Source organism: Micromys minutus, assembly GCF_963924665.1.
Source record: "Micromys minutus genome assembly, chromosome: 14".
Classification (NCBI taxonomy): Eukaryota; Metazoa; Chordata; class Mammalia; order Rodentia; family Muridae; genus Micromys; species Micromys minutus.
Window position 1 is genome coordinate 24755100 of NC_137983.1, and position 27762 is coordinate 24782861.

Genomic DNA, 27762 nt, shown 5'->3' on the forward strand with positions numbered 1-27762 from the left:
AAGTTAATTTAGTAATCTGACTGTTTATTATTTAATCACCACATTCTCAATTATGATATTTTGTTTAAAATATCAACATAAAGTAACAGTTGATGGTTATTATGTGTTGGGAGCCATTCCGCGCGCACTGCTCTGTTTAAATGTGCTTGTGGTTGTTAACTCTTTGGTGTTCATGTAACAAATTAAGAGATGGAGGCAGAGAATCTCATGTTCAAGGCAGTACAACCAGAAGTGGGAAGCCAGGCATCCTGGCTGCTTAGAGCTAGCAAGTTATTATGTTGTGTACCCAGGCAAATTCTTCAGTTTCAACAATTAAGAGGATTACTAAAAGCTTCCAAGTTACAGTATCTGCCTGTACAACCTGTGTCAAAATCAGAGATCAGAGTAATGCAATTTATTTACTTGTTGACAACGAAGTATAAGATGTTGACAGAAATAAACAACTGAGAAAGCCTGCTTCCAGTTTTCCCTGTGACATACCTTATCATGGACATTGATTAGAAAACTATAGGAGATGGGTGGAAAACCATAATTATTTTATTTAAAAATCTTGAAAGGAAATTTGTAAGCCTTACTGTTTAGGGAGAGACAAACAAGTCCACGTTGTCTCAAGTCTTCAATGTTCAATGTTCTGTGTCTCTATCGTACCAAGTGACTGTCCAGCCTGAGACTCTGGTAGGACGGCCGTGTATTCACTCACCATTCATTTGCAAAAACCAAGTGGCTCCTGTGTTCCAGGCATAGCTCTGGCACTGAGCCATTGCAGTAAATGTGGAAAAAGACACCTGGCATTCTACAGGCCAAGAGTTTCCTAACACTGAAACCAGACAAAGTCATTGCCAGAAAATATATAAACCAATGTCCTTTTGTAGCAAAAATTCTAAATGGTTGATATAAAGTTAAGCCCAGGAGTATACATTAAAAGAATAATAATGACCCAGCCTGGTAGGGTTTATCTCAAGAATGGAAAGTGTATCGAGCTTAATATAACAATGTATTAAGGAGAAAAAAAATGTTTCAAGTAATGGATGAAAGGCACCTGAGGAAATTCAACAAGAGATTACAGAGCCAAAATAGATTAGATGGTTTGGTCCTGTACAACAGAGGGAGAGTCTGACTGCAGCTTTGGCTTGAGGCAGGACAGGTTTCTCTCCTGCAATGTAACCTTCTTTGGGGCTCTCTATGTTATGTGTGGGAATCTGTGTGAAGGACAAATGCAAATCTGCTTTGAGAAGCAGGCTCTCCTCACTCTCTGACCCAGGGCTTTGTTTTTCCCATTAGCTTTCTTTAATGTATATGAATACACTGTAGCTGTCTTTCAGATAGACCAGAAGAGGGCATCGGATCCCATTACTAGTGATTGTGAGCCATTATGTGGTTGCTGGGAATTGAACTCAGGACTTCTGGATGAGCAGGCAATACTCTTAACCACTGAGCCATCTCTCCAGCCCTCCCATTAGCCTTCATGAAACCATAAAAGTCTGACAACACGTAAGCTTAGAGTTTGATATCATCTTTCCCATAGTTTTTGACTCTTTAATGTAATTCTAATATCTATTTTAAAATAAGTTTAATCATGCATGAGGCCTTTGGAACTAGAGGTAAAAGTTACTGCAATATTATTTTTATGGGGGAAAATTACTTGGAAACCATTTTTTTTTTAAACACTGATTTCTTTTGAAATTTATTTACACATCTTGGATGGAAGCTGTTGATATCGTCTATGTGGTATTCCTGAAAAAGAAAAGGAAATGTCTTAAAGCTGTGAGTTCTAAGTACATTTCTAATGAGCATTTTCAAAATCTTCACCCTCCCAACAATGCTGTGTACACATCCGGTGTATCTACAGAACAAAATTCTTAAATGGGTCTATTATGTAACAAATCAGATAAAATATCTTACAGAACTAAATTGCATTCACCTTTATGTTCTTCATTTAAAGAGTTATTTATTCTTGTTATGTGTATATGCGTGTGTATTTGCACACCATGTGGATTTGCACACTTGTGGATGCAGGTGTTCCTGAAAGAGGGAGTTGGGTACCCTGAAGCCAGATGTTGAAGCTGGGTGCTGTATCCACTTACAGGTGGATGGGTGCCAGGAACCAACCTTGGGTCCTCCACAAGAGCAGTATATACTCTTAACCTCTGAGCCACCTCTCTAGGCCCCTCTTATTTCTATACTTTGGTTAGTGCTGATAAGTTAATTGGAGTCTTAGAGATGCCTCTACGTATCTATCAGAATGTACACACCTTTCAGGTCAGAGGCCAAAGGCCTATTCCCAAGACTGGAAGCATCTTCATAGGTATCGTAGTTGTCAAAATAGAACTTTTCTCGTCTTGAAATATAGGTCGATTTTGATGCACTGTTGTTCTGGCCAGAGACTTTACCGCTTAAATTCATGTAGTCTCGCTGAAGATTCCGCATCTCAAATTCCAGGGTATCCCGCTCATTTTCTACGCTTCTCACATAGTTTTCCAAAAGGACCTTGTCTTCCGTGAGCCGACTGATGCTGGTTTCAAACTTGGTGTTTTCTTGACTATGTTTCTTTAGCTCTTCTTTCAGAATCTGGTTATCTGCTTTAATCTCCATGACCATTTTGGACAACACCTTACATTCCTTGCTGATTTCTGCCAAGTTGGTTTTGTAAATGCTTGCCTCCGACTTGGCGCTTTTGATTTCTTTCAGGAACTTCTCTTCCGCGGCGGACTGGTAGGTTTGAATATCCACGAGTTCTCTTTCCAACTTCTGTCTGGCGGAAGCGGATTCCTGCAGTGCTGACTCCAGGCTCAGCTTCTCCGCTTTAGCTGTGTCTAGTAGGTGAAAGAGCGACTCCTGCTCGGCTCTGGCCAGTTTCTCCTTCTCTTTGAGCTGCAGGATCTCCAGTTTGCTCTCCTTCAGGTCACTCTCAAGGGTGCCCTTGTCTTTCAGGAATTGGTACATGTCTTTCTCGAGCATTTCCCTTTCATCTCGGATCAACAACATGCTTGTTTTCATTGCTTCTATTTCTATGCTAACTCTATTGTTTTCCTTCTGGAGAAGGGCCATGTCGTTTTGGGTCTTGTGCTCCTTGCCCTTCAGGTGGTTGACTGCTTCTAGCATCTGTTGCTTTTCCAAAGAGAGTTGACTGTTTTTCTCTTCTAGCATTCTGTGCTGGCCTTGGAGGACGTGATAGGCGCTGACGATTTTCTTAAGGGCCCTGAGGCGGTCTTTGTTCTCTTCCACTGCTTTGGTTAACTTGGACTGCAGAGTGCTCTTTTCCTCAGCCAGAGACTTCAGTTGCTTTTCGTGGCTTTTCACCTTCTGGATCAGGGACTGGGCTGTGAACATGAGGGGCTTCATTTTGGTCCGAAGGGCCAGGTTTTCATTCTCCAGTTCCGTCATCTTTTTCTGATTCTGCAAGGATTCTTTTAGGTAGTTCTGTAGGTAATGAATTTTGGCAACACATTGCTCGGGGATGCACTTGCCTTTGAGTTCCTTCTCCTTTTCAAAGGTCACAGGTCCTTGGCTGACTATGAACGCTTGGCCTTCTTGGTCTTTGATTTTGTGTTTCCCTGGATCTAGGACTGACAGAGTGTGCCTTGGAGCCTGGGAGTGAAATTTTAAATCCATGATATTCTTGCTGGTGATAGGGATGTCTTTCTTTTTCTCATTCTTTCTCCCCCAGCATATTTCACTCTTAGACAGTTTTTTACATTTTCTACAAAAATGCACATGCAGCTTCGACACCGTGTCCCTGAGTGGGAGTAGTTTGCTCACTAATGCTTCTAATTCGGAGATTCTCTTCGATTTGATGTCTTCACTCAAGTTACCTTCCACGGTTCCTTCTGGAATAAAATTAAGTTTCGTGCTACGGATGGGCAACAGCCCTTGTTGATGGTGACTGTGGGTGCTCGCATCTGTCTGGAAAGTGTGAAGTTCATTGGTGAGCGCCAGCTCCTTGTCGTTCGACTTCTGAAGCTCTTCTTTCATGTGCTTGATAGAGTGGCAAATGTCGTCTAAGTTGTCGCAAAACCCATGCTTCAGGAAAGGGCTGCTGGTGGTGGATTTATCCAGAATCAAGGGAGCAGCTGGAGGTGCCACCGTTTGAGGAACCGGAGATAGAAACGGATAAAGACCAAAACTCTTTCTGGTGTTGGGCTGCTCTGAGGTGTCTGTAGCTTTGCTGGGAGGTGAGGTATCTGCTGTAGTTCTCAGGCTCTCCAGAGATAACATGTCCTTGACCTGGATCTGGGGTGGGATATTTGTGCTTTGAGAGAGACCAGTGCCACGATTACTGCTGGAGGTCTCTCCCGTTGAATGCAGAGTCTTCGGGTCCTCAAAATGATCATACTTCATGGAAGAAAGGATTTCTTCTTGTGTCTTGTTAGGCACAAATAGAAATGTGTCTTGTTAGCAGAAATAGGAAACATGCTCTAAATATATTGTCATTTACCATATGACCAAGAGATTAAGAGAATTTGTGGAAGATTTGTGTGTACAACCATACTGAGTATTTTAACTACTAACCAGGGTAGTGTGTGTGTGTGTGTGTGTGTGTGTGTGTGTGTATGTGTGTGTTTGCCTATCTGTTTATCTGGGCATGAACAAACTAACACCAACTGCCTTGAGATCCTCAACAGAGTGCTTTAGGATTGCTTTCCTTCCTTAGAGGGTGAGATATATGGACCAGCTTCTCAATTTCATAGGCAGAAATATAGTAAATGTATTAGGCTTTAAGAGAGTCTCCTAAGTAGAATTCAAGTAAAATGAGTGTTTCTGCTATGGGGCTAGTTGTTAGCTCTTGCTTTCAAATTCCTGGTTTCAAAAGGGTGACTCTAGGAAGTATCCTAGAAATGTAATTTCGTGGCCAGCAGGAACAATATTGGCCACTCTAGTTTGAAGCTTTTCTCTAGACTTCATCCTTGGTTTGTCAATCCCCTCTGGACGGGTAGGCCAACCAAACTGCTTTGGGTATTTTCAGCATCTAGATGATGTGAAATGTCTCTCCCACCCTCTTAAAGAGATAGTCAAACCTTCCAGTACAGAGATCAACGTACTTCTTTAAGTTTCTCAGGACAGATATTTCCTTATTTTCATCTCTGATGCTCCATTGCTTCTTTTTGGGAGAGATAGATAGATAGATAGATGATCGATGATAGATGATTGATAGATGATAGACAGATGATAGATAGATGATTGATGATAGATGGTAGATATATGATTGATATATGATAGATGGATAAATAAATAGATGATAGATGGAGATATATATATGTATATGATAAATGATGGATAAATGGTAGCTAGATGGATAGGTGGATGGATAGATAGATGATAGATAGATAGATAGATAGATAGATAGATGATTGATGATGGATAAATGGTAGAACGATGGATAGATGGATGGATAGATAGATAGATAAATAGATAGATAGATAGATAGATAGATAGATAGATAGATAGATAGAGGTGAGAACCAGTTGTAGGGATAGTTCTTAAACACCAGAAGGAGGAATGATGTATTGAATACATACCAAATCCTTTTCAGGATGCATGCTGAATACTAGATTTTTTCCTGAGTTAGATTGTGGATTTTCTACTTCAACAATACTTTTGTTCAATATTTCACTGATTTCAGACTGGACCTTTAAAAGATAAATTGAGGATGTTAGAATTTCAACTACCATTTGGGATTTTGTGTGTGTGTGTAGAAGCACATAATTGAAAGACACCTTCACATTTCTTGAATGTAAAAAGTTCTTTGCCATTAAGAGACCAGGTCAAACTTAGTTATTGTAACCACTGTCATTAAATTACTCTTAAAAATATTGTGTTTGTGGTGAGATCAGAAGGCTCTAGTAAAATAGTAAAAATTAACTATGTTAGTAATTTTAGAGGTGTTACATTTTTACATTGTAGAGTAAGAAATCTTTGGCATCTATCATTGAAACAGAATGTGCCATGTCACCTGTCACAAATGTCTTCTTCTACTTCCCCACAGTTGCCCTCAATACAAGGACACTGGGTCAGAGTTGATGCCAGGTCATTAGGGACTGTGTTTAGTGCATATGCTATGCAGACTCTATTACGCTTCAGATGTAGTGTGTGAGCCTTTGATAACATGCTCTTGCTTTTAGCTGCAAGATTGAGTCTGCGATTCAGCAATGAGTCTCTCTCTAGAGAGGATGGTTGTGAATTGTCTGAGAACCCATCTGAGGAACTCAGAGTCACAGCAAGTGACCTTAGTACCCCCAGCCTACAGAACAAAGTGCTTTCTCTCCCTCCCCCATGCCTTTCCTCACCCCTCCCTTTCTTTTCCTCTCCTTCTCCTGACTTGAGTTTAGCAGGATTTGGAACACCTTCCAACCTGTTACCAAGATGTGAATCTGACTACCCCTCATTTTGGAAAGCAGACCAGGCTGTGGCTGAGGCTTGCTCCTGAACACTAAAGCCTTGATTATCTGAATCCTGCCACCAGAAATGAGCTAAGAGTTATCAGGTGATAGAGTATACATCCCTCGACCCCCAGGGCCACTTTTGAGTTATAGTTTAAATCTTTCAGTGAGTCTCTCTCTCTGTAGACTGTATGTAGGAAGGACTGTTTATCTGTAGTTCGAGGATCAAGCCCAACCCACTGCATGTGCTAGGCAGATGCTCAATCTCTGAGCTCAATCACATCTGCCCCAGGCAGCCTTTTCTTTCGGCCTCACAGCCAAAAGGATAGGAAAATGTAGTTTACTCAAATAAAATTTCAGCCTGAAAGACATGATCACCTCTGGTGTATTAAACTCCGCATCCACTTAACAACTGGCTGCTGATGGGTTTAGAAAATGGGCTGGTACCTGAAAATAGGAGATTCCCTACATATGGACCATACCAATCATACCATGCTGACGTTCTGGAGAGTCTGCATCCGCAGAGCCTGAAATGACTCCAGCTGGTGCTGCAGGACCTGTAATGAGATTTAACAATACGACAAATGGAACACTTTTAGATAGCTAGAGAGTCTTCAAAGGCTAGGATTAAAACTAACAAGCAAACCCCAGTGTGGCTTGGTTCCAAAAAGGATCACATGACCCAGCTAACTCATGCTACAGTAAATATTCAAACTCATCCTTAGCTGGGTTGCTGACTCTCTATGAATGTTCATAAACATTTTGGAGATGGGGATTATGTGGAGTCTCTATGCATGTGCATGAATATTTTAGTGAGAATAACGTGGGAGTATTCATTCAGAAAGCATATTGCCCATAACCAAATGAAACAGACTCACTTTCAATGCTGATTGTGGTTGGATTTTATTTTCTGGTTCTGATGCACAGCCATATTCTAAGAAGAAAAATAAAGAACATGCATCATTTAGTTCCTATTTTTTTAAGACAAGAATTTTAAAAAAGATTTATTTATTTATTGTATATAACTACACTGTGGCTGTCTTCAGACACACCAGAAGAGGGCGTCAGGTTTCATTACAGATGGTTGTGAGCCACCGTCTGGTTGCTGGGATTTGAACTCTGGACCTTGGGAAGAACAGTCAGTGCTCTTAACCACTGAGCCATCTCTCCAGCCCTAGTTTCTAAATTTATCTTTGTATTTTTGCTTTCTGAGATAGGGGTTCTCTGTGCATCCCTGGCTGTCCCGGAGCTCACGCTGTAGGCCAGGCTGACCTCAAACTCAGAGATCCACCTTCCTCCGTCTCCCGAGTGCTCAGAGGAATGCCGTGCACCACTCAGCTAATTCCTCAATTTTATTTTGCAGAAACCACTACAAAGAGCACAATCTTTTTTTAAAAAAATCTTTATTTATTTATTTTATGTGTGTGAGTACACTGCGGCTGTCTTCAGACACACCAGAAGAGGGCATCAGATCCCATTACAGATGGTTGTGAGCCACCATGTGGTTGCTGGGAATTGAACTTAGGACCTCTGGAAGAGCAGTCAGTGCTCTTAACCACTGAGCCATCTCTCCAGCCCCAAAGAGCACACTCTTAAACTCAGACAGTGCTACAGAGGGATAATGAGAAAGGTTGTTCCTTACATTATCCTAGTCACACACTAAATTTAAGGACAGATCTCACTTTAAGAGGGGCCAGGGGGATGACCGAGCCAGTAAAAGTGCTAGCTACAGGGACCGAAGGACAATTTGCGTCCTGAAACTGGTGTAAAGATGCAAGGAGAGAAGTGACTCCATAAACTTGACCTCTGACTTTGCAGAATTGTACCACGGCATTGGTGTGTGTGTGTGTGTGTGTGTGTGTCTGTATGTGCATCAGAAGGAAACTTTCTACCATGTGGGTCCTGAGGATTTGTTTTCAGGGTTGGCAACAAACACCTGTATCCACTGAGCATCTCAGCAGCCCAAAATAATATTTATTTTTAGACAGAATCTACAACTATGTAGCCTTGGCTGGCCTGGAATTCATGATGTAGACCAGGCTGATCTCGAACTCACAGAGATCCACCTACTTTTGCCTTCTTATGCTGGGATTAAAGGCAAGGGTGAACACGCCTTGAAATATTTTATATATATATATATATATATATATATAATATATTAACATATACATATATGTTGTGTGTACATATATGTCTGTAAATGTATGTAGATATATATGTATGTATGCATATATATGTGTGATATGTTTGATGTTTTGCAAAATTAAAAAATTATAAAAAGAAAATATTTACATGGGGTTATAGCAATACTTTTATTTTATAAGGAACCATTTTGCTTCTGAGTTATAGACTTCACCCTTTTGTTAAAAGAAAAATAAAACAGAACACAATAATACCTGTACTATGAAAGGCTTTTGGTCAATGGACTGTATAGGTCTTGTTATTTTTGGGAAATTGCCATGAGATGCTCTCTCTACTCATGGAAACAAGATGTGTGCACAGTGCATCACATCCATCTCTTGTGCTCTTAAGCAACGCTCAATAAAGAACAATTTGCATGCTCTCTTGGGGACAGTCTGTGTGCACAGTCCTTTGGCTCTTCTTGGCTATGCAAAAATAGGATGGAGAGTTGTCACACTTCCTCATCAAAGGTAGAGTCTTTGCAGCCTGCATTAAACTTATGATCTCTTGTGGGAAGACCTTTCCCATTGGAGAGTCAATATCCTGTGTTTCTTTGTGCTGCTCAAATGGCCGTGCCTTATGATACCCAACCAATCTTGACACACCCATACCCATCTTTGTCCCCTCAAGACAGAGCATGGGGTCTTGCTACTCCAGAACAAGAGAGGCATACGCAGTGCACTGATCTATTCTTGGGGAGAGACACCTGCTGCCAGGGCTGCCAGGGCAGAGGGTGCTGAGAGTTAGTGCTGTAGTTGATCTTGTTTACTTGATTAAACACTTGATTGTATTTCCTCAGCTACTCTAAAACCACACACAGTGAAAAGAGCTCCTCAGGTCTCTCAGGAAATGAGACAGCGAGTGTCACAGTCTTGGCACCTTCCTGGAGGTTGTTTATAGACCTATAGCGGAAGATAGATTATGTAGTATTTATCTAAACATTAGGTAGGTAACTTTCTTGCTTTAAAAAGTTTTTAAATTAAGAAGTAAAAACTTTAGAACTTCCCAGGAGAAATGTCCATTACGACGGAATGTTCTTTTAGGCTGAGAACATCTGTCTTCAGAGTCGGTCTTCACTAGGTCTCCAGATCCTCTCTCCCACATTAGTGGCCCATCAAACTGTGCAGACAGTGTAGACGGTGCTTGTCAAGTGCAGACATCTCCTTTGCCATTTTGCTCCTCATCAGAGATGAGGCAACATTAGTTCAGTATGTGGAGATGTGTTGCCAACTGAAGAATCCTACCTTTAGTTGGAGCACAGAAAGAGACAGAGAGCTTACCCAAATACTGCTTTTTTTCTGACTCTCATTGGGAAGATGAGACCAAGGTAGGAAAGAGTTTCAAAGATTTCTAGACTCTAAACAATCCTATTATAATGTATTCATACTGGTCATGCAAAAAAAAAAAAAAAAAAAAAAAAAGTCACCCAGAATCCTACCATGAAGAACTAGTCTCTCTCTCTCTCTCTCTCTCTCTCTCTCTCTCTCTCTCTCTCTCTCTCTCTCTCTCTCTCTCCCCCCCACACACACACACACACACACACACAAAGCATGAATGAAGTTGGAACAGGGAGGATATAAAGAGAGGGGAACTCATGCGTGATGATGAAGAAAACGTAAATTGGCATACCTGTAACAGAAAACAGTATGTGGGTATTGCTAAACCACTAAATTTAATCCATTAAAAGTAATGACCACAAATACCCAGTAAGTCCACTGCAGGTATATACCCAAGGGAAACAAAATTAGAATGTTTAAGAGGTATTTTCACCTGCAAGTTTATTGAAGCATGATTACAGCAGCTGAGAGGGCTAATCAACTTTAGTGCCCATCACCTGATAACTGAAAAAAAAAAGTGAGGTACATACACAATGAGCCAAGGAAGAAAAGGCAATTTTATCCTTTAAAAATTATGTGCATAAGTGTTTTGCCTGCATGTATGTCTGTGCACATGTTCTTACATATATGTGCACATGCTCTCACATGTATGTGCAAAGTAAAAGGCAATCTCACTGAAGAAGAGAATAGGGTGTTGGTTACTGCAGTCTGGGAAAGGGTGGTTATAGGTGGTTATAAGTGATAACAAAAATATCAAAATAGCTGGTGAAGAATTTGATATCAAAGTTTCAAGCTAGCTGGTGAAGAATCTGAAAGCTCATGAAGACACAAGAAACAGCTGATGGGTTAGACACCTCCATTATCTTGTCAAAATCATTACATTATATACATGTACTTAAAAGATTTCAATGCATATATATATATACTTATATACATATATGTGTATGCGATATATATAATGTATTTGTGAATATTTATATCATGTATATATGAATATATATAATTATCTGTCATCTCAGCAGTCCAAGAGGATCTATTTTTTAACTTAATATTTTACCTTAGAGATCCTAACGTGCTTGCTTTCTGGAAAGAAGAAGCAGAGAGAGAAAGAGATTCTGGAGAATGAGAGACACAATGGCAGAAGAATTCGGGATGAGAAGGAATGTGGATCAGGTGGCTATTGACTGAAAAGGGCAGTTTTTCCATTGAAACAGGAAGAAGGGAGCTTAGCAAATGTAAGGCTTGGGGGGGCGTGGTCAGGTTGTTTCCACCTTTTCCATCAGAGAAATGGCATGGCTATGAGAGAAATGGCATGGCTATGAGAGAAATGACATGGCTATTTGGGGGAAGGGTGCATTTGAAAAGAGATTTATTTTGGCAACAGAGCAAGCACTCCAAATAGCACTGGGCTGCTCGTTTTAGCTTCATGGTATGATTCATGGTATGATTCAGAAATGAATAGGTTTTCTTCAGCTGCGCACTGGTGACTCAGTGCAGGCGGTGAGCAGGCAGGAAATTGGGCTCACCTAATTTTAAAGGCAATAAAGAAGGTTTTTGGTTTCTCCTATGAGTCTTTGGGTGTTACTTGTTCCTAAGGAAAAGTACTTTTAAAGTTCGGTAATGCTTAGATGAGTCACATGACACTATATGACTCTGGAATTGGAATTGGGATAAGCAGAGACCCACAGGAGACAACACAGAATCACAGCATTTCCCAAGCTTTTGCTATGCATATGCCCCACCCCACAGTCTTATTATCAATTGGAAATGTAAGAAATACGATTCATATCTAGCTTATGTTTTCTGTTTCATGTTCAGGTGTTGAAATAAAAAAAAAAACCCTCAAGTTTCAATGGGATGACCCTCTTATAATAGAGGGAGTTTATTTCCAAGCCTGCAGAAAATTATGCCATTTTCAATATATGCAGAAACTGTTAAGTGTATACCTGTGACTGGGGCCAAGGGAAGCTTGGTGATTTAAAAAGTGAAAAGTTAAATTGGTTCTCAAGTGCAAACACTCACTTTGATGACAGGTCTAGCGACATCTCAGTGTAGGTGGCCTGTGGTTTAGAAGTACACTTTGTCAGGAAAGTTAGGATACCAGTTATGGGAGCAGGCTGCCTGGACATTGGATTCTGGCTTCATAACATACTGTGATGGGTAACTCTAAGCATGTATCACCCTTAGCATGGCACAGAGCATGAAGTAAATACTCAAAGAGCATGTGTTCATGATAACAGTTCTAGTCTGTATGCAAGGGGGCTGCTTAGAGCTTCCCAGTGCTTCCCATATTGTTCAGAATATAACCCCATTTCCTACCCCAGTCCAACCTTCTGCAGCTACCACCCCCTCATTTATTCTGCCTCACCCACAGGAGCTAACTTCTCAAGCTAGCCCACTCCCATCTCAGAGCCCAGCCCCTGCTGGTCTTGATGCCTGGAATGTTCATTTCTAGAACTTACTGCGATTTCTTCTCTACCTCCTCTGGTCTTTGCTCAGATGGGACCTGCTAAATGGAACTCTCTCCTGTTACTATCTCCCTTTAAAACAGAAGAATCCTCACCCACCTGTAACACCGCAGATACGTCTGCCTTCTCTTTGCCCACAGGAATGGCTGCTACCTGTAAACAATGCTCTACCACTGACAGATAAGCCGGGAGCTTGCATATGTTATCATCTTGGATCCTGCCTTAGTTTCTTTTCTGTTCTACTCTAAAATACTCTGACAAAAGAAACCCGAGTGGGAAAGGGTTTACCTCAGTGTTGTAACTCAAGGGTACAGGCTATTATTTCGGGGTGAGTCACAATGAGACAGATAAGCTGAGTTGCATCCACGGTAAACAGAGAGCAAAGGATGGATTCTTGCTGATGCTCAGCTGCCTTTCTTTCTTTAAGGTGTCTAGAACACAGCCAAGGAATGGCACCACCCACGGTGGGCAGCTCTTCCCACCTCAACCATTGATATCCATAGATCCCCTATAGCCAGGCCCAGAGATTCATTACCCAGGGGACTCTAGAATCTGTCAAGTTGACAACTCGCGTTGATAATCACAGATGTCCAATACCTAGAACAGGGCCAGATACAGCAGGTACTTCAAAAATGCCTGGCAGCTGAGCAGATGAATGGAGTTTCAGAAGTAGAACCGGAGGGTCAGAACCAACTTATTGGTCATGCTGAAGTCTAAAAGTGCCCCTCAGATACTTGTTCTGACAGGTGATGGTTATGTTACCTAGTTACTCTGATATGCATACTTCGAGCAACCGAGTATCACGGGATTCTGGGTGTCAATCCTCTACTGTGTTTGAGGTAAACTTTCTTATTTACTGCCGTATTCATGAAGCTCAGTGCTTTTCAGGATTCTCCTGTCTCCACCGAGCCTGACCTTTACAGGGGATTTGAGCTGATGTTTGCCCGATATGAGCTTCGATATGAAACTATCTCCTCAGCTTCTAAGAGCAAAGCCATATTCTTGCAGCATCGAGGTGATTCTGTCTCCTCTGACCTTTGCTGAGCTCAGAGGTAAATACCGGGCTAACTTAATGTCTTCAACCGTCTGTGATGGTCTTTTGTCTCATCCCCCTCTCCGTTGCTGGTTGCTCAGGGAAGACTACAGGTCTTCAGAGGAGACAGAGGGATGCAGAAAGCACTCACTGGTTCAGTCTTCTTCCATGTTCTCCATCTTGAATCAAGTTGATTTTTATCAGTTGAGCTGTGGTCTTGGATTGGCCAAGGTGTGGAAAGGAACCCTGTCTGAAGTCTAGGTCTCTGATCCATGATTTCTCCCTGCCTCACCTAAAGGCCACCTTTGCTCATGAGTTCCCGCTCCTTCTCTTGATGCCCCACTGTGCACCCATGTAAGAGGGGTGCTGTCACTTTGGGCTTCTCTCCAGAAAGCAAGATCCCAGAGTCAGTGTTCTGTGGTCCTGCAGTTACTCTACACATTTGAATCTTGGTTTATTGGAACCCGTGGCCGTTTGGATTCTTTCAAATAGTCTCCCCATTATATAGACCATTTCCCCCAAATATTTACTGGAAAAGCGTAGATTTTGTTAGAAAACGCATGCATATTTTAGGTATCTGATTAAAACATAAACCCAAACCAAACTAAACCAGCCCGACCCAACCCAACACAGACCCTGTCAGACCTTGATCCAACCCTGACCCGACCTGACCCGACCCGACCTAACGCGACCCAACACGGACCCAACACGACCTGACCAGACCAAACCAAAACAGCAAACCGCCAACTTCCTTTTTTTCTCACCCAGCATTTTACCTGGTTCACTGCCCCCTAGTTCCTTTACCCCCTCAGAGGAATTCAGGATCTTGGATGCTGAAAGCAGAATGGAGTCAACGTCATCTTCTTCCTCGAGGTGCTTTTCTGGAACAGGCCTGAGCACAGCTTTTGGGGAAGAGCTGGAAGGTAACCTGAAGGTGAAGAAGCAAAGCATGGAGATTCAGGTCGCCCAGGCCCTCGGCAGCCACCGGAGGGCGCGCTGGGGCCAGATAGAAATGTGGACTCTGCAAGTAGGACTGGTAGTCCGCCAGGGGGCAGGCGGGTGCTTTTTCACTGAGATGGGGATTTGAGGTCAGAGGGATCCGCACACCAAACCACCCGGAAAACTCCCGAGGCTTTGGGATGAAGAGACCCGGGTCTGGCCCCACTATCCTCCATTTCCCAGAGCTCCTCCCTAGAGGACAGCCCCCTGGATCGTTCTTACCTGGGCTCATTTATGTCACTTAAGATTTCGCTACCAACTGCCTGGCCCCAAGCATTCAGCTCTGCCTCTTCTAGCTTCAGCATCCCGTTGCCTAGTAACAGAGGTCGGGAAGCCCTGCCCACCCCCACCCTTTTCCGGGAGAGATGATGCAGACAACGTGATTGGTTTTCATTTATCAAAGTACACTGATTTTCCTGTGCACTTGATAAAACGCTTGTAAAAGGGGGGGGGGTGCTTTCTCAGGAAGCAGAGCTTGCTTAAACTGGCTGGTTAGAAAGGACGAACTTTTGAGTACAAGTTTTCAATAAATACATATGACTTATTTTGCAAAATCAGTCATTTCAGAGAGAATGTACAATCATTGAGAATTGATTTTTAAACTTCAGTGAGTAGGAATTGACAGTCACTGTGATATTATTGTTTATTACTTAATAAATTACACACGGCTTACTTTCAGGGAAGAGGCATGGTAGTTTAATGTTCATTAGCTATACTTTCTTACTTTCAGTCTTTTTTTGTGGCATTGGGACAGCTTTAATACATTTAAAAATTTCGGTCTAATATGTCTGTTAAAGTTCCATTCTAAAGAAAATAGTATAGTTCATCAAATGCTATGTATTAATGTAACAGTGAACTATTATGTGACAACTTAATTTGTATATGGTGATACTGAGTATTATGTAGAAATTACCTGGAGATTTTTATGAGATGACTAAGTCACAGCAGGTGGCATAGAATAGAAAACAAAAATGACAGGTGCTTACAATGTCAACCCCAATTTTAATCTATGCACAAGTCTCCACAGAAACCTTTTAAGATAATTTCTCAGTCAAGTAATCTATCAGAAAAATGACCTTTACTAGAGTATATTAAAGCCTCTGCCTCCTGAGTACTGGGATCAAAGATGTGTGCACTGCTATGCCCAGCAAATCTTTAATACAAACTTAATTTAAGATGATTGTATACCAGATGCTTCTTATGAGGATGGTAACTAAGCTTAGGTGAGGTATTAATTTTGAGTGATGTGTATGAAATCATGATTCGTATTTTTTGTAACTTAAAATGCCTGCTATGCCTTAACTCTTAGAGAAAAGAAAGCATACTTTTAAACATCCTCTTCATTCTTAGCCATTATTCTAAGTTGCTTTAAAAGTCAATGCCAATACCTGATTTATTTATTTGAACATTTATTTACTTATTGTGTATGTGTGTATACCTAGATATGCACATAGCATGCTTGTATATGTGGACATGCATGAACCATGTTTGTACCACGATTGTATATATGTACATGACATACTGAGAGTGTGAGGAGGGCCAGAAGACAAGTCTCAGTAGATAGTTCTCTTCCACTGTGTGGGCTTCAGGGATTTGAACTCAGGTCATTGGGGTTGGGATCTAGCACGTTGACCACTGAGCCATCTCGATGACCGCAGATTTTGTCTGGTTGTTCATTAAGTAACCAAATAAAAATGATTGATAATAATTCCCCAATCTAAAACTAATTACAACAATATAGCCCACTTTGAAGGTACTTGGTCTTACAGATCAATCACAGGAAGCTCTCTCATGAGCTGTGGAGAGCTCTGTGAGCAGATGGGAATCGTCAAGGGTCTCACCCTGTCAGGTCTTCAGCCCTTCTTCCTTGTCAGTGCCCAGTGAGCGTCCCCTGAAGCATCCCCTGTAGTATTGAGAATCTCTGTTTCTCTAAAAACCATGTTATGTGAATGTGTTTTTGTTTGAATCCCAGGTGTGGGATAAGAGGCTGCTTCTCAGCAGGTGATTATGATTTGCCTCACAACCTGGCAGAGGCATGTCTTTTTTAATTTTTTTTTACCAGATGCAAATAGTTTAATTCTGGGGACTCTGGAGAGAGTGCAAAGTGGGGAGCCCCAAGAGGGCCTGTGGAGGCTGCTGATCATCCTGCTGCTCGTGGTTGCTGTTGTTGTGGTCTGACAAGAAGAAGTTGGTGTTATCCTGATGATAATTAGGCTTGACCCAAGGAACCCAATGCCCTGGATCAGCAGGACATAGCCTAAAGAGGTCTATGCCCTTTTCCCTCAAACCTTCTCTTTCTCCTACCTAGGGTTGGGGGCTTGGAAGGGATTGGGAAGGAATAAGGGTTGGGAGGGAAGTAGAGGTAATAGAACCAAATGAAAAAGCTAAACAACGATGCCAATAGTCCCGAAAGCCAGCAGAGACCTGAGAGTATCGCTGGACAGGCAGGTAGGACAGGTGACAGGTGAGACTTGTTTACTTGAATTCTTTTCATCCCTTTAGTCTCTCCTCAATGTTCCTTTCTGATTTCAATTAAGGTACAGAATAAATAAAAGAACTTTTGGCCATGATGACACAATAATAAATTAATGATTACATGGTGAACTTCTCTTGTGGATAAAATCAGGTTGGCTTAAAGGGCAACATGCCAAATATTTGTTTTTTTCTTAATTCTTATTATTTATTTATGTATCTATACATGCCTGTTATATGCATGTGTGTGTGGTTAGAGGCATTCCTTGGAGCTAAAGTTACAATCAACTGTGAACTGACAGATTGGGCACTGGGAAGTGAAGCGGGCTCTCTGTAAGAACAATGCATGTTCCTAACCACATAATCACATCTTCAGCCCCATGTGAACGTTTGTTACTAGAGTTGTTAATTAAAAGGCCCAAAGAGTCTGCTTAACAGGTACAAAAATCCATAGTAACTCGGATAGTTTTGTTCAGTATTTTGTCTTTCTGCAGCTTGTAAATCTAAACAGTGTCCAAGTCTTTCCTTCTTTTATCCCTAAGAAAGCTAAGTCAAAATTGATTGTCTTTTTTGTTTGTTTGTTTGTTTGTTTGTTTTTTTCCATGACATGAGTTCCTTCTGCATAGAATTTCTGGTGTGAATTTGTTACAAAAGGAGAAAATATTAGGTAAGGGGAATATTTCTTATTTGTTTGCTTTAAAAAATTTCTTGGGGCTGGAGAGATGCTCAGAGTATTGTCTGCTCTTCTAGAGGACTCAGGTTAACCTCCAGGAGTCATGTGGTGATTCACCATCTGTAACTCTAGTTCTAGGAAACCCAACTCCTTTTCTGGCCTCCATGGGCAGTTTGTATTTACAGCACACAGACGTACATGCAGTCAAATCACACACACACACACACACACACACACACACACACACACACACAAAATAAAATGTTCAAGAAAATGCTTTTACAAACTCTTTTCATTTCTATCATTGATATTTTTATGTCTTACTTAATTCTAAAATTTTCTTAATTCTAGTTCATTCATTTAAATATTAAAAACTTTGGATTATTTGAAGGACAGTATTGATTCTAAATAATAAATGGGCAGTTGTAGGGCATGCCTCACAAGCCTTAGCCATACAGCCTAAATCATCTAAGTATAGCCATATCTCTCCTAAGTTTCAGGTTTTACAGATACTATTATATTTTGCTATAATAATAAGCCCCTTATTAAGCTTGAGTGTGAGCAATTCACTATTTATTGTATTTAAGATGTGTGAACTGTAACTGAAAGGAAGCCTCTATCATTTCTTTGCCTATTGGCCAGCTGATTAAATGAGGCTCATGTGTAGCCCAGGCTAGCCCAATCTTTCTGTTTCAGTCTCATATGTTGGGATTACAAGTATCTGTCCCCATGTCCAGCTTGGAAAATACCACCTAATGTCCAAAGTCCAGTGTACAGTAATGTCTGATGCTTCTTCATGAGCCTTTCGGTCTTAATTTACTCTGTTTTCAGCGAAGTATATAACCATCCTTTGTGCTTTCTTTTCTGGCTCAAGAGTACTGTGTTCCCCCTTTCTCTGTAAGGCTCACCAACTCACTGGAGGGGTGTGAATTAACAGTATAGGGTCAGAAGGGGAGTGCGCACATGTTGAATACTTCTTTGTTGTTGTTTGAAACAAGAGTCTGGTATATCTGGTCCTAAATGTGTTATGTAGCCAAGGATGGCCGTGCACTTCTGATCCCTAGTGTAGAGTTACAGGTGTGCACTTGGGTTATTTCATCTTGAGGGAGAATCACACTAGGGCTTCATGTAGAGGAGTCATGCCCTCCTCTGAGCCACATCCCAAACCTCTAAGTGCTTCTTACATATTTCTACAAATTTTCCTTTGCTGTCCCTGCCTCTAACCCCTGGCTCAGCAGCGCAGAGCCTGCTCTTGCCAATTCTCAGGATTTTCAAGAATCTAGAAAAATAAGTTCAGTTTCATTTCCATTTTCTCAGATTCTCATATTTCCTAAGTCCATCAGCATTTTTTTATCTTACAAAACGTTGTTTTTCCAGAACAAATTCTTAAAAATAATCTTCGAGAAGAAAAGAGTCTGACATAATTCACATCCTAGCCCTCAATAAGAACTTACTATTTTGAGTAGCTGTTTTGTGGCAGAGGTTAGGAAGCCAGGCAGGTATTCTCTGGAGAAATCAGGGTCAGAGACAATTAGTTAAGTGTCTCAACTTGAACACTGGAGGAGGAAGATATCTGTCATACAGCAGCAAGTAGCAGCGACAGCAGGTAGACATGGCTGTGTGTGCCATGAAAGGCAGGTTGTGGGCATCACCTCAGCTCACTGCTTCCCCACTGTGTGCATTTCAAAAGCTCACATTCAGGAATGTCCCAGTTTCACTGCTGAGGGCAGAAGAGAGGTACGTGACCAGGGCATGGCTGTGGGGCTAGGTGACAGGGAAGGGGAGTCCTAGCAGGAATTATGTGCCAGACTGTCCGGGCCAGGGGCCAGAGAGAGTGCATGTTTCTGAGGTTACAGAGTCAAGGTTAAGGCCTGACCTGAACTATGCCAAGACAAAGCTCACAGCAAAAGCATGGAGACCAGCAGTGGGCATCAGCAAGCCCCAGTGGACCAGCAGTGCCAGCCTTCTCCAGGAGATCCCCCCAGAGGGGTCATCTTGGGATGGGGCAGAGGATGCTGCCAGTCGGTAGAAGCAACACTGACTGTCCTGTGAAATAGACATTTCAATCAACCCCAGGCTGGGGGTGGAAGAGATGGCTCACTAGTTAAGAGCACTTGCCCTTCTTGCAGAGGACCAGAGCTTAGTTCTCAGCAGAATGACATGCAGGTTGATTTCTGGCCTCCAGGAACATGGTCACACTTGTTCAGGTCCTCTTACATATGTGCGAATGTGCTCGCACACGCACGCGCACACACACACACACACACACACACACACACACACACACACACACATGAATCCAATTTTACCATATTCACAAAGGACTGAGCTATAAAAACTAGAGAGGACACAGATTTCTTGGAATATTTGTTCATGCACACACTAAAAAAGGAGCTGTTCCACTGAATCTGTTGACCACTACTTCACTATGAATTACAAAAACATGCTCCACGGATTTATCTTGCTTGCATTGTCCAGTGGTACCGTTGTTCGAATGTAGTGTAGAGCAGCTCAGGAAATGTCTCCCCGACGTGCACTTTAGGAATAACAGACACAGACACCTGCAGAGTTTGAGTACAAGGCTGTTATTTGGCATTACTTACAACAATTACCAAAGGAAAAACAAGCAGACTCCCCTACATATCCAGGTGTTTCCACAGCGGATGGCTGTGAAACAGATAGAAAGTATGGAGCACAGTATTAAAACTTTAAATGTCATCATTGCTGTCCCCAAAGATAAAGAACTACAATCTGTAGATAATACTTGTCTTTTGTCAGCAGGCAGGCCGTCGCCTCCCATGTCTTTCCCTCACTACACAATAAGATAAACGTCTAAAAGCTTCAGTTTTAGATTGGAAGGTGACTGTTCACACTCCTCCTGCTTGAAGTCTTCCACACCATTGGCCGGTGTTAGTGTGTGTGCGCGCATGCGTGCATGAGTGTTCTCGGCTGCAAAGGACTTAAGCTTTGGGGTACAGAGTAACGGTGTCGTAGCCTTCTGGGGGCCTTGTGCGGGCTCTTGCATGCATCTCACAATACAGCTCCCCCTCCACGAAGAAGTAGCCTTTCTGCTTGAGGTTGAGGTTACAGTCAGCACACACAAAGCACTCAGGGTGCCGGTACTTATCCCGGGCCTTGACAACAGCACCTCTGTGGGGAGAAGACACAGGTACAGACAGGTGAAAACACCACAGAGAGAGAAGAGAGGAAGGATGCTGCCGTAAGCTGGCCTGTTTCACAGCCAGGGAACCCTATCATCACCTTTTCCCGTGAGGCATGAATAATCTTTAGAACCTCAGACAGGCAACCCACATAACCAGTGTAACTCTGAGCCCCCTCCCATCCCCCACCCATCTCCCTGCCCCAGCTTCTTTACAAGTGGGAGCCATGACATATGGAAGCCAAACCCCTAAAGGGGTAGTGGTAACTGAGCCAGGCTGTGAGCTGCCGAGGTGGAAGTTCCACTGTTGGCTTCTTATCCTTGTGGTCCAGCATTTACTCTACCCACTAGGGATGGCACGCCCAGTGGGCAGACTCACCTTAACCAAGGATACAGTTTACTGTGTTTAGGAACAATAATTACTTTTGGTGGTACTGTGGGTTGTTCATTTTTAGAAGTGCTATTAAGCCACCCCCTCTTCTCCTCCCTCTCCCCTGTCCCCTTCATTCTAAGCAGGATCCTCTTCTCCCCCAACTCTCTTAGGTAACTGGGCAAAATTTGTCTCTCCTATGGTAGGAGAAGGGGTGGGGGTGGGGACAAATATCCACATGAGACATATTTAAGAATGATTGGACTCCCTCGAAAAATCTCAATTAGCAAAAGTGGCAGTTTCATACACATGCAGTTTCTTAATAATGAAAGCTGACTTAAAAAATTTAAATTTTATGCTGATATTAGTATAATTGAAACTGCTGGTCACAAAATGCATTTTAACTCATAATGGTCCCTGCGTTCGTTACTCTTCTATATAGAAAAGTAAGTATCTGAAGATTGTATATAAATGAGATTAACTTTTGAAATGGGGATCAAGGTTTTTAGAAATTGTTTTCATATACATATTTGGGCGGTTTTGTTTGTTCTTGCTTTGATTTTGTTTTATCTCACACATGTGTTTCTGAAGATACAGACTTCTGACTTAAATTCGATGCCTATTTGGGGTTATGACTAAGACCCATTGGCCAAATATGCTCAAGTATTATAAATGTTCTATTTTAAGTTAATGAGTAGAAATTTAACTTTTCCAAAATTGCCTTTTCTATATAAAGTCTTAAAAGTACAAAGAGATGAAAAACTGCCAACAAGCCCCAGAGTGATCTCCCGAGTCAGTTAAAAGCGTGACATACACAATACCGCTCCCACATTTGTCACAGAGGGGCATCCTCTGGGCACCACCAGCCCCACCATGGACTTTAGTAACTGGAGCCCTCACGCTTCGAGTTCCAGCAGGACGGTCATCTGAAAAACAAAGTGTTTCCATTTATGGCGGGGAACAGCTGGCTTCAGTTTGTACTTGGAGGCTATTTTAAAGTGAGCACTTTAACTTCTATTTTAAAGTGTGCACTTTAGCCCGAGGAATTCTTCAGCCGCATCTGCGCTGTGGTTTCAAAGGGAGCAGGGCCCATTGGTGGAAAAGAGACTTGGTTCTGAAACAGGTCCCTTTAAAATGAAACTACTTACAAAACACGCTTTTGGAAACCAAGATGCTTCTAGGGTTGGATTTTCATAGAATTTTTTTTTTTTTCTTTGTTGTTGTTTTGGTGCAGCTTTGGCTGTCCTGGAACTCTTTTGTAGACCAAGCTGGCCTCGAACCCAGAGTTCTACTTGCCACTGCCTCTCCTATGCAGTGGCTAAAGCTGTGCACCACCACACCTGGCTGTTTTATTTGCTGTCTTTTGGAAATAAAATATATATCATGACGTTTACCATTCCGATGGCTTGGGAACGCAGCTCACCTGCCACCAAATCAGAATCATGTGTATCTGCCACCTGTTAGCATCCACAGACGGGAACGGGGACAGACCACGTGACCACCAAACAGGCATACAAATTTGTGTGTTCTAGAGACCTCATATAGACAGAGTCACCTGATCTTCTCTTTCCTGTCTGTTTCTGTCACCTGGCATAGAATGCTTTCAAGCTCCATCCCTATTCAGAGTCTCATACCTTTTGAAGGTGGAAAAACATTCTTTCCCAGGTACATGATAAGACTTTGTTTATCCGCTGGTGTCTCAAGGGGTTTTTGAGTGTTTCCACCCATTTGGTCCTTGTTAATAATGGGATACCACCGTACAAGTGTGTTTTCATTTCTGCTTTGAGATGTCTGACTAGGCACAGAAGTGCTGGGTCATTTGCTTCTCTTTCTTTGTTTCTTTGTTTCTCCCCCCCCCCCCCCCGGAATACACACCTGCCTTTTATTTTAAAAGAATCCTCCATCAAAGATGATGGAACCTAAATGCATCTCCCTTGTTTACCTAAGAACAGTGACTTATTTATTTACTTATTCACTGTACATCCCACTCCCTGCCCCCATCCTGGTCAACCCCTCCCACAATCCTTTCCCCATTTCCCTCCTTTTCTTTTCTGAGTGAGTTACCCTCCCCATATCCCTCCCACCCTGGCAAATCAAAGCTCTGAGAGGCTGGGCTCTTCCTCCCCACTGAGGCCAGGCAAGGCAGCCCAGTTAGTAGAATGTATTCCAGATACAGGCAACAGCTTTTAGGATAGCCCCCATTCCAGTGGCTGGTGCTTGGGGATGCTAATGGAGGAATAGGAGGAAGGATTGCGGGCCCCCAAAGGGATAAGAGCTCCACAGGAAGATGGACAGAGTCAACTAACCTGGACCCTTACGGCTCTCAGAGTCTAAACCACCAACCAAAGAACATGCACAAGGCTGGACCCAGGCCTCCGGTTCATACATAGCAGATATGCAGCTCGGCCTACATGTGGGTCCTAAGCAGCTGGGTCATTTCTTAATGAACTCTGTAAAAGGCAGCTGCTCTGCTTTCCAGAGTGGTTGTGCCACGCCCATCCATCCCAGCGGTGCACATGATTTGTTATTATTCCAAGGGCCTGACCAACAATTACTGCGTTTTATTGTACCGGTCTTAATGCGGCATTTCTGCCTTTGCGAGACTGTTCGAGGGCTGTGTATATCTTTTGGGGGGACAAAAAGCACGGGCTGAAGCATGAGCCGGAGGAGAACAGAAGTGGGTGAGAGGTCAGCTCTCCTGTGTACTGCCGCCGCCACCTTCTCTGAGTCCACTTTTCTTATGCCTCTGTTTCTCATGGGGCAAACAGTAGTTTCTGCCTTCCTGAGTTATTGTGAGAATTTGGTAAAACTATCTGCAAGGTACTTTGGCAAAAGAAGGAGGTGCACAGTAGGTTTCAGTTCATGCTTTGTGTTTGTTCGTTTTGCTCCAAGGAGCTGGGGAGGAGAGGCCGAGAGATTCATCTGTCTCGTGTCTGTTGAAAACGAACTCTTTGATGAACAAATACACTGGCCCTTGACTGCTATGGACAGCACTTGGTTTTGGTGCTTTTTAGCTGAATGAGTGGCTTTATTTCATTAATACTTCGACATGTCCAGAAAGTTCTTTCCCTAAATCCTTCTGAGCAAAAGACCCACTTTATTACTGACTAAAACCAGTGAGTCTTCAGACATGCATTATTCCCCATTGCCCAGATCTCCCTCCCCACCCATCCAAGGGCCATTCCAGATATGCCCGTAGATACGGTACTCACCGGACCCGTCGTTCACCAGCTCCTGCAGCACCCTGAAGGAGCCTGACTGGCGAGGAGCCGTTGGTTCATCTCGATTGTCATGGAGCATTCGGTACACATCCGACTGAGGGGGCACTGAGGCTGTGGGCTCACTGAAACACAAATGCAGCTGGTGACGCATCATCAGGAGCCCCATGAGGCAAATGACAACAAACTTCCTCCTCTGTTTCCAGCAAGGGCTGAGCAGGGGTTACTATCAAGCAACTCTCTTAGATAAGAAATACCATCTGAATTTGACTACTGCCAGATCATGGTAATTTTCAAAGACAAGACTTATGTCTGTATAAGTACAGATGGGAACAAAACTGCCCTTCCTCCTCAACCCAGAAAAAAGCAGCAAACTCAGTAGTGTAGGAGGGGTCTCATTTTGATTATTCTTACTCGTAGAAATTTAAATATTCCTATTTTTGATATAAAACCAAGTTTCATATAACTTGTAAACTGATGAAATTCACCTGACATTGTTTCAAACCATACACTGCAGTAACTCATTAATGTGATTATTAAACTGATTATGCAATTTTTGAAAGAGTTACACTGATAATAATGAAAACAGTTTACTATGCTTTTAGTAAATATATTAATAATAAACAATCAAGATATAATTCTACTTGTCAGGCACTAAATACTTTATGTTATTTTACTGTATCACCTAGAAATTATATATACATATTTTAAACACCTATACATTTCTCTGCAAAATGGCTTTTGGATTAGCTCACTGTAGAAATTTATCTGTGTATATTTTAATTATCTATATTATATGTGATATATATATGAATATATAAATATATATATTTTTACAAAATGACCTTGGGATTAACTCTGAAACCTAGAGGCAACTTTGAGATATTATACACAACATTCTTAAGTATCACAATGATTTATAAAAAAGTTATTTTGCAATATTAAAAGAAGCAATGAGATTTTATTTCATAATAAATCTTTTAAATAGGAGAAGCTCTGGGTCCAAGGTACTTGGAACAGACATTAATAACAAAGAAGAAACTAGTCAAATAAAAGACTAACAGGAACTGAACTATTTTCACTAACAACTGGAAGCGTTTGCTTATAAAAACAAAAAGATGCAAACATTTAGAACAGTAAAACAATTCCTCTCCCCGCATTTCCATTAAAAATTGGAAAGGATCATCTCATAATAGTGTTTGGACACATCCCCCTCCCATTCTTTTATTTCCAAAGGCAGACGATGTAAGATCTTAAGCCACTTCCGAGAACACTAAATCAGGCATTGCAACTTTCAAAAGACATCCATTTGGCCTTTATGTGATCTAATTTTTATTTCCACCTGTCCTATCATCCATGAAGATAAGTTATTTTTTAATAAGGCTTAAATGCTTGCAAAACATTTCTCCCCCTTAAAGCTTTTTCTCGTAGCGTCCTTTCCACCAAGACAATATTAAAAGACACCATCAAAGTCGACATCAGCCATGTGTTTAGTCAATATGCCCACAGTTCAAAAAGACTCATATTACCTCATGGAGGGTGTCTCTCCTAGAGCTGTGGAGACCTGACCCTGAAGTGTTTCCATAATATTGTCATCTGAGTATAACTGCATGGGAGTGTTAAACTGAGCATGTACAATCTTCACGCCCGGAAGTTCCATTTCCAAAGGAATGTTAGGGGCCATCTTAGCAGCAACTTTCAAGTCGCCCGGGCAGATCGTACTAACAGTACTGACGGAAGAAGGGGTGCTACGTCCACTGCCACAGTCAATACCGGAAGGAGTGCTGCAGCCACTGTGTTAATGACCACGTTACGCAAAGGTGACGCAGGGAACCGGAAGAACACAGAAAACGGGTACAGAGAAGTTAGAAGGGAGTGGGGACAGAGAAGGTGATCACATCAATCTAAAACACTGGCTAGAAGGGGTTTCTAAAAGGGACGATGTAAAACGTACATGCCAAAAAAAAAAAAAAAAAAAAAAAAGTGAACAAAATTAAAAGTTGCAGGGGATAGCTGCATTTGTTGGCTGGAGTTCATCAAGTTGAGGGCTAAGGTGTAGAAGAGTTGTACGTATAGCAGGTAGATAAATGCCTGCCCTCACATTCTTTAAAAGGAGGCCAAATAATTTAGTTTCTGACGATGTCACAGGTAAATGGCTGAGGGAGGTTAGCTGGATATCCTTTTATGACTCTGAAATTTTATAATTAAAGTATAATTAAATTAAACTATGTAGCCTGAAGACTTAGGCTAGACATTTCAAAAGCATGCTTCAGTTGCCGAGTTAAGCTTTGGCTGCATAATAATTGCCTACGGGTAAGGCCAAATAAAGATTATGTTTTAGAACTATTATCACGATTTTACCGTTACTATTTCAACATATTATTTTTTTGTTCACTTATTTTGTTAAGAGCATACTTTAAAAGTTGTTCTATAACTTAATACAAGAGCTAGAAACAGTCAACAAATGTGTATCACCTTGCCCTTGGGGATTATAGGACAAATAGTTTATCTCACATTATTTGAATGATACTCAAGGCTCACGTTTGTTTCCTTTGTACACAGGTGTCTCATGCAAGATTTTGGACCTCACATGCATTTCCATGCATAGTTTTAATTTCCCTTTAAGGACAAGGTTTAGGGACTTCAGTGACATCACAGAGGTTGGTAACTCTAGTGAAGAACTAGAGAGATTTTCTTTATGAAGCTGAGTTGGAGACCAGGCACAACCGACATGCATTTTGTTAATTAATTAATTAATTAATTAATTAAACCTGTGGCCTCATGCATGCTAAGTAATTAGTCTATTCTTAGCCCCTTAAGAGCATGGTAGATCCACACAGAGAGATACATTTTAGGAGAAACTGGAATGTATTAAGAGAGTCTTTGAAAATGCACAGCCGTTTAGAAGAAAGCAAAAAGAGGTGTTGATATTAATGCAAACCTCTGCTGTGACTGCCTGTTAGTGTTGTCGTGAACTCAGGATAGATACACATATGTGATGTGATTGCCTCAAGGTCAATAATCTGATCTGTGACATATGGGGCCCCATTTACTTTAAAGGGCTACTGTTTTTATCTAGAGCCCCACATAGATACCAAAACCCAAAAGAATGCTGAGCAGTGAGTCTTTAAGGTCAATGTTGCAGCTGGTTAGTCTGAACAGTATCTTCAATAAATTAGTTCATCTTTCTTTTAGGGTTTACACCATCCCTTTAGCTCCCACCTGTTGAGAACCCGTTTAAAACCCAACCAGGGTACCAGTTAGGGCTCGTACTAAAATAGCATCTGGCCTTATTCACCAGTTTTTAGACGTTGGCTATTTCCCAAAACCGAGTTTAACTGCTAAAAGAAAGGAAGAAACGTTTCTCTTGCAGAGCACTTTGGCCAGGATTAAATGATTTGACATAAGTGTAACGGGGTTCACGAACTTGAAAAGTGGGAGTTGGAGACAGTGGGTTAAACCTTGAGGAACTTG

The 27762-nt window shown here is 41.8% G+C and overlaps 2 protein-coding genes across 3 annotated transcripts in view; both read right to left on the reverse strand.

The window, feature by feature from the left end:
- Positions 1–1684: 1684 nt before the first annotated feature.
- Positions 1685–14700, reverse strand: CCDC110 (coiled-coil domain containing 110; the record flags this gene model as incomplete). Its single annotated transcript, XM_080928618.1, has 7 exons — positions 1685–1734; positions 2253–4371; positions 5517–5627; positions 6869–6934; positions 7256–7311; positions 14173–14324; positions 14618–14700. The coding sequence occupies 7 exons, from the start codon at positions 14698–14700 to the stop codon at positions 1685–1687; spliced, it is 2637 nt and encodes an 878-aa protein (XP_080784744.1).
- Positions 14701–20110: 5410 nt separating this feature from the next.
- Positions 20111–27762, reverse strand: part of PDLIM3 (PDZ and LIM domain 3) — a 32451-nt gene continuing 24799 nt past the window's right edge. For both annotated transcript variants that reach the window (XM_080928886.1, XM_080928885.1), the window contains exons 5-8: positions 25818–26081; positions 24283–24413; positions 21885–21996; positions 20111–20690 (exon numbers count right to left, since the gene is read on the reverse strand). In XM_080928886.1, coding sequence (XP_080785012.1) covers positions 20501–20690; positions 21885–21996; positions 24283–24413; positions 25818–26081 — 697 coding nt within the window. In that variant the 3' untranslated portion in view covers positions 20111–20500. The remainder of the gene's footprint in view (positions 20691–21884; positions 21997–24282; positions 24414–25817; positions 26082–27762) is intronic.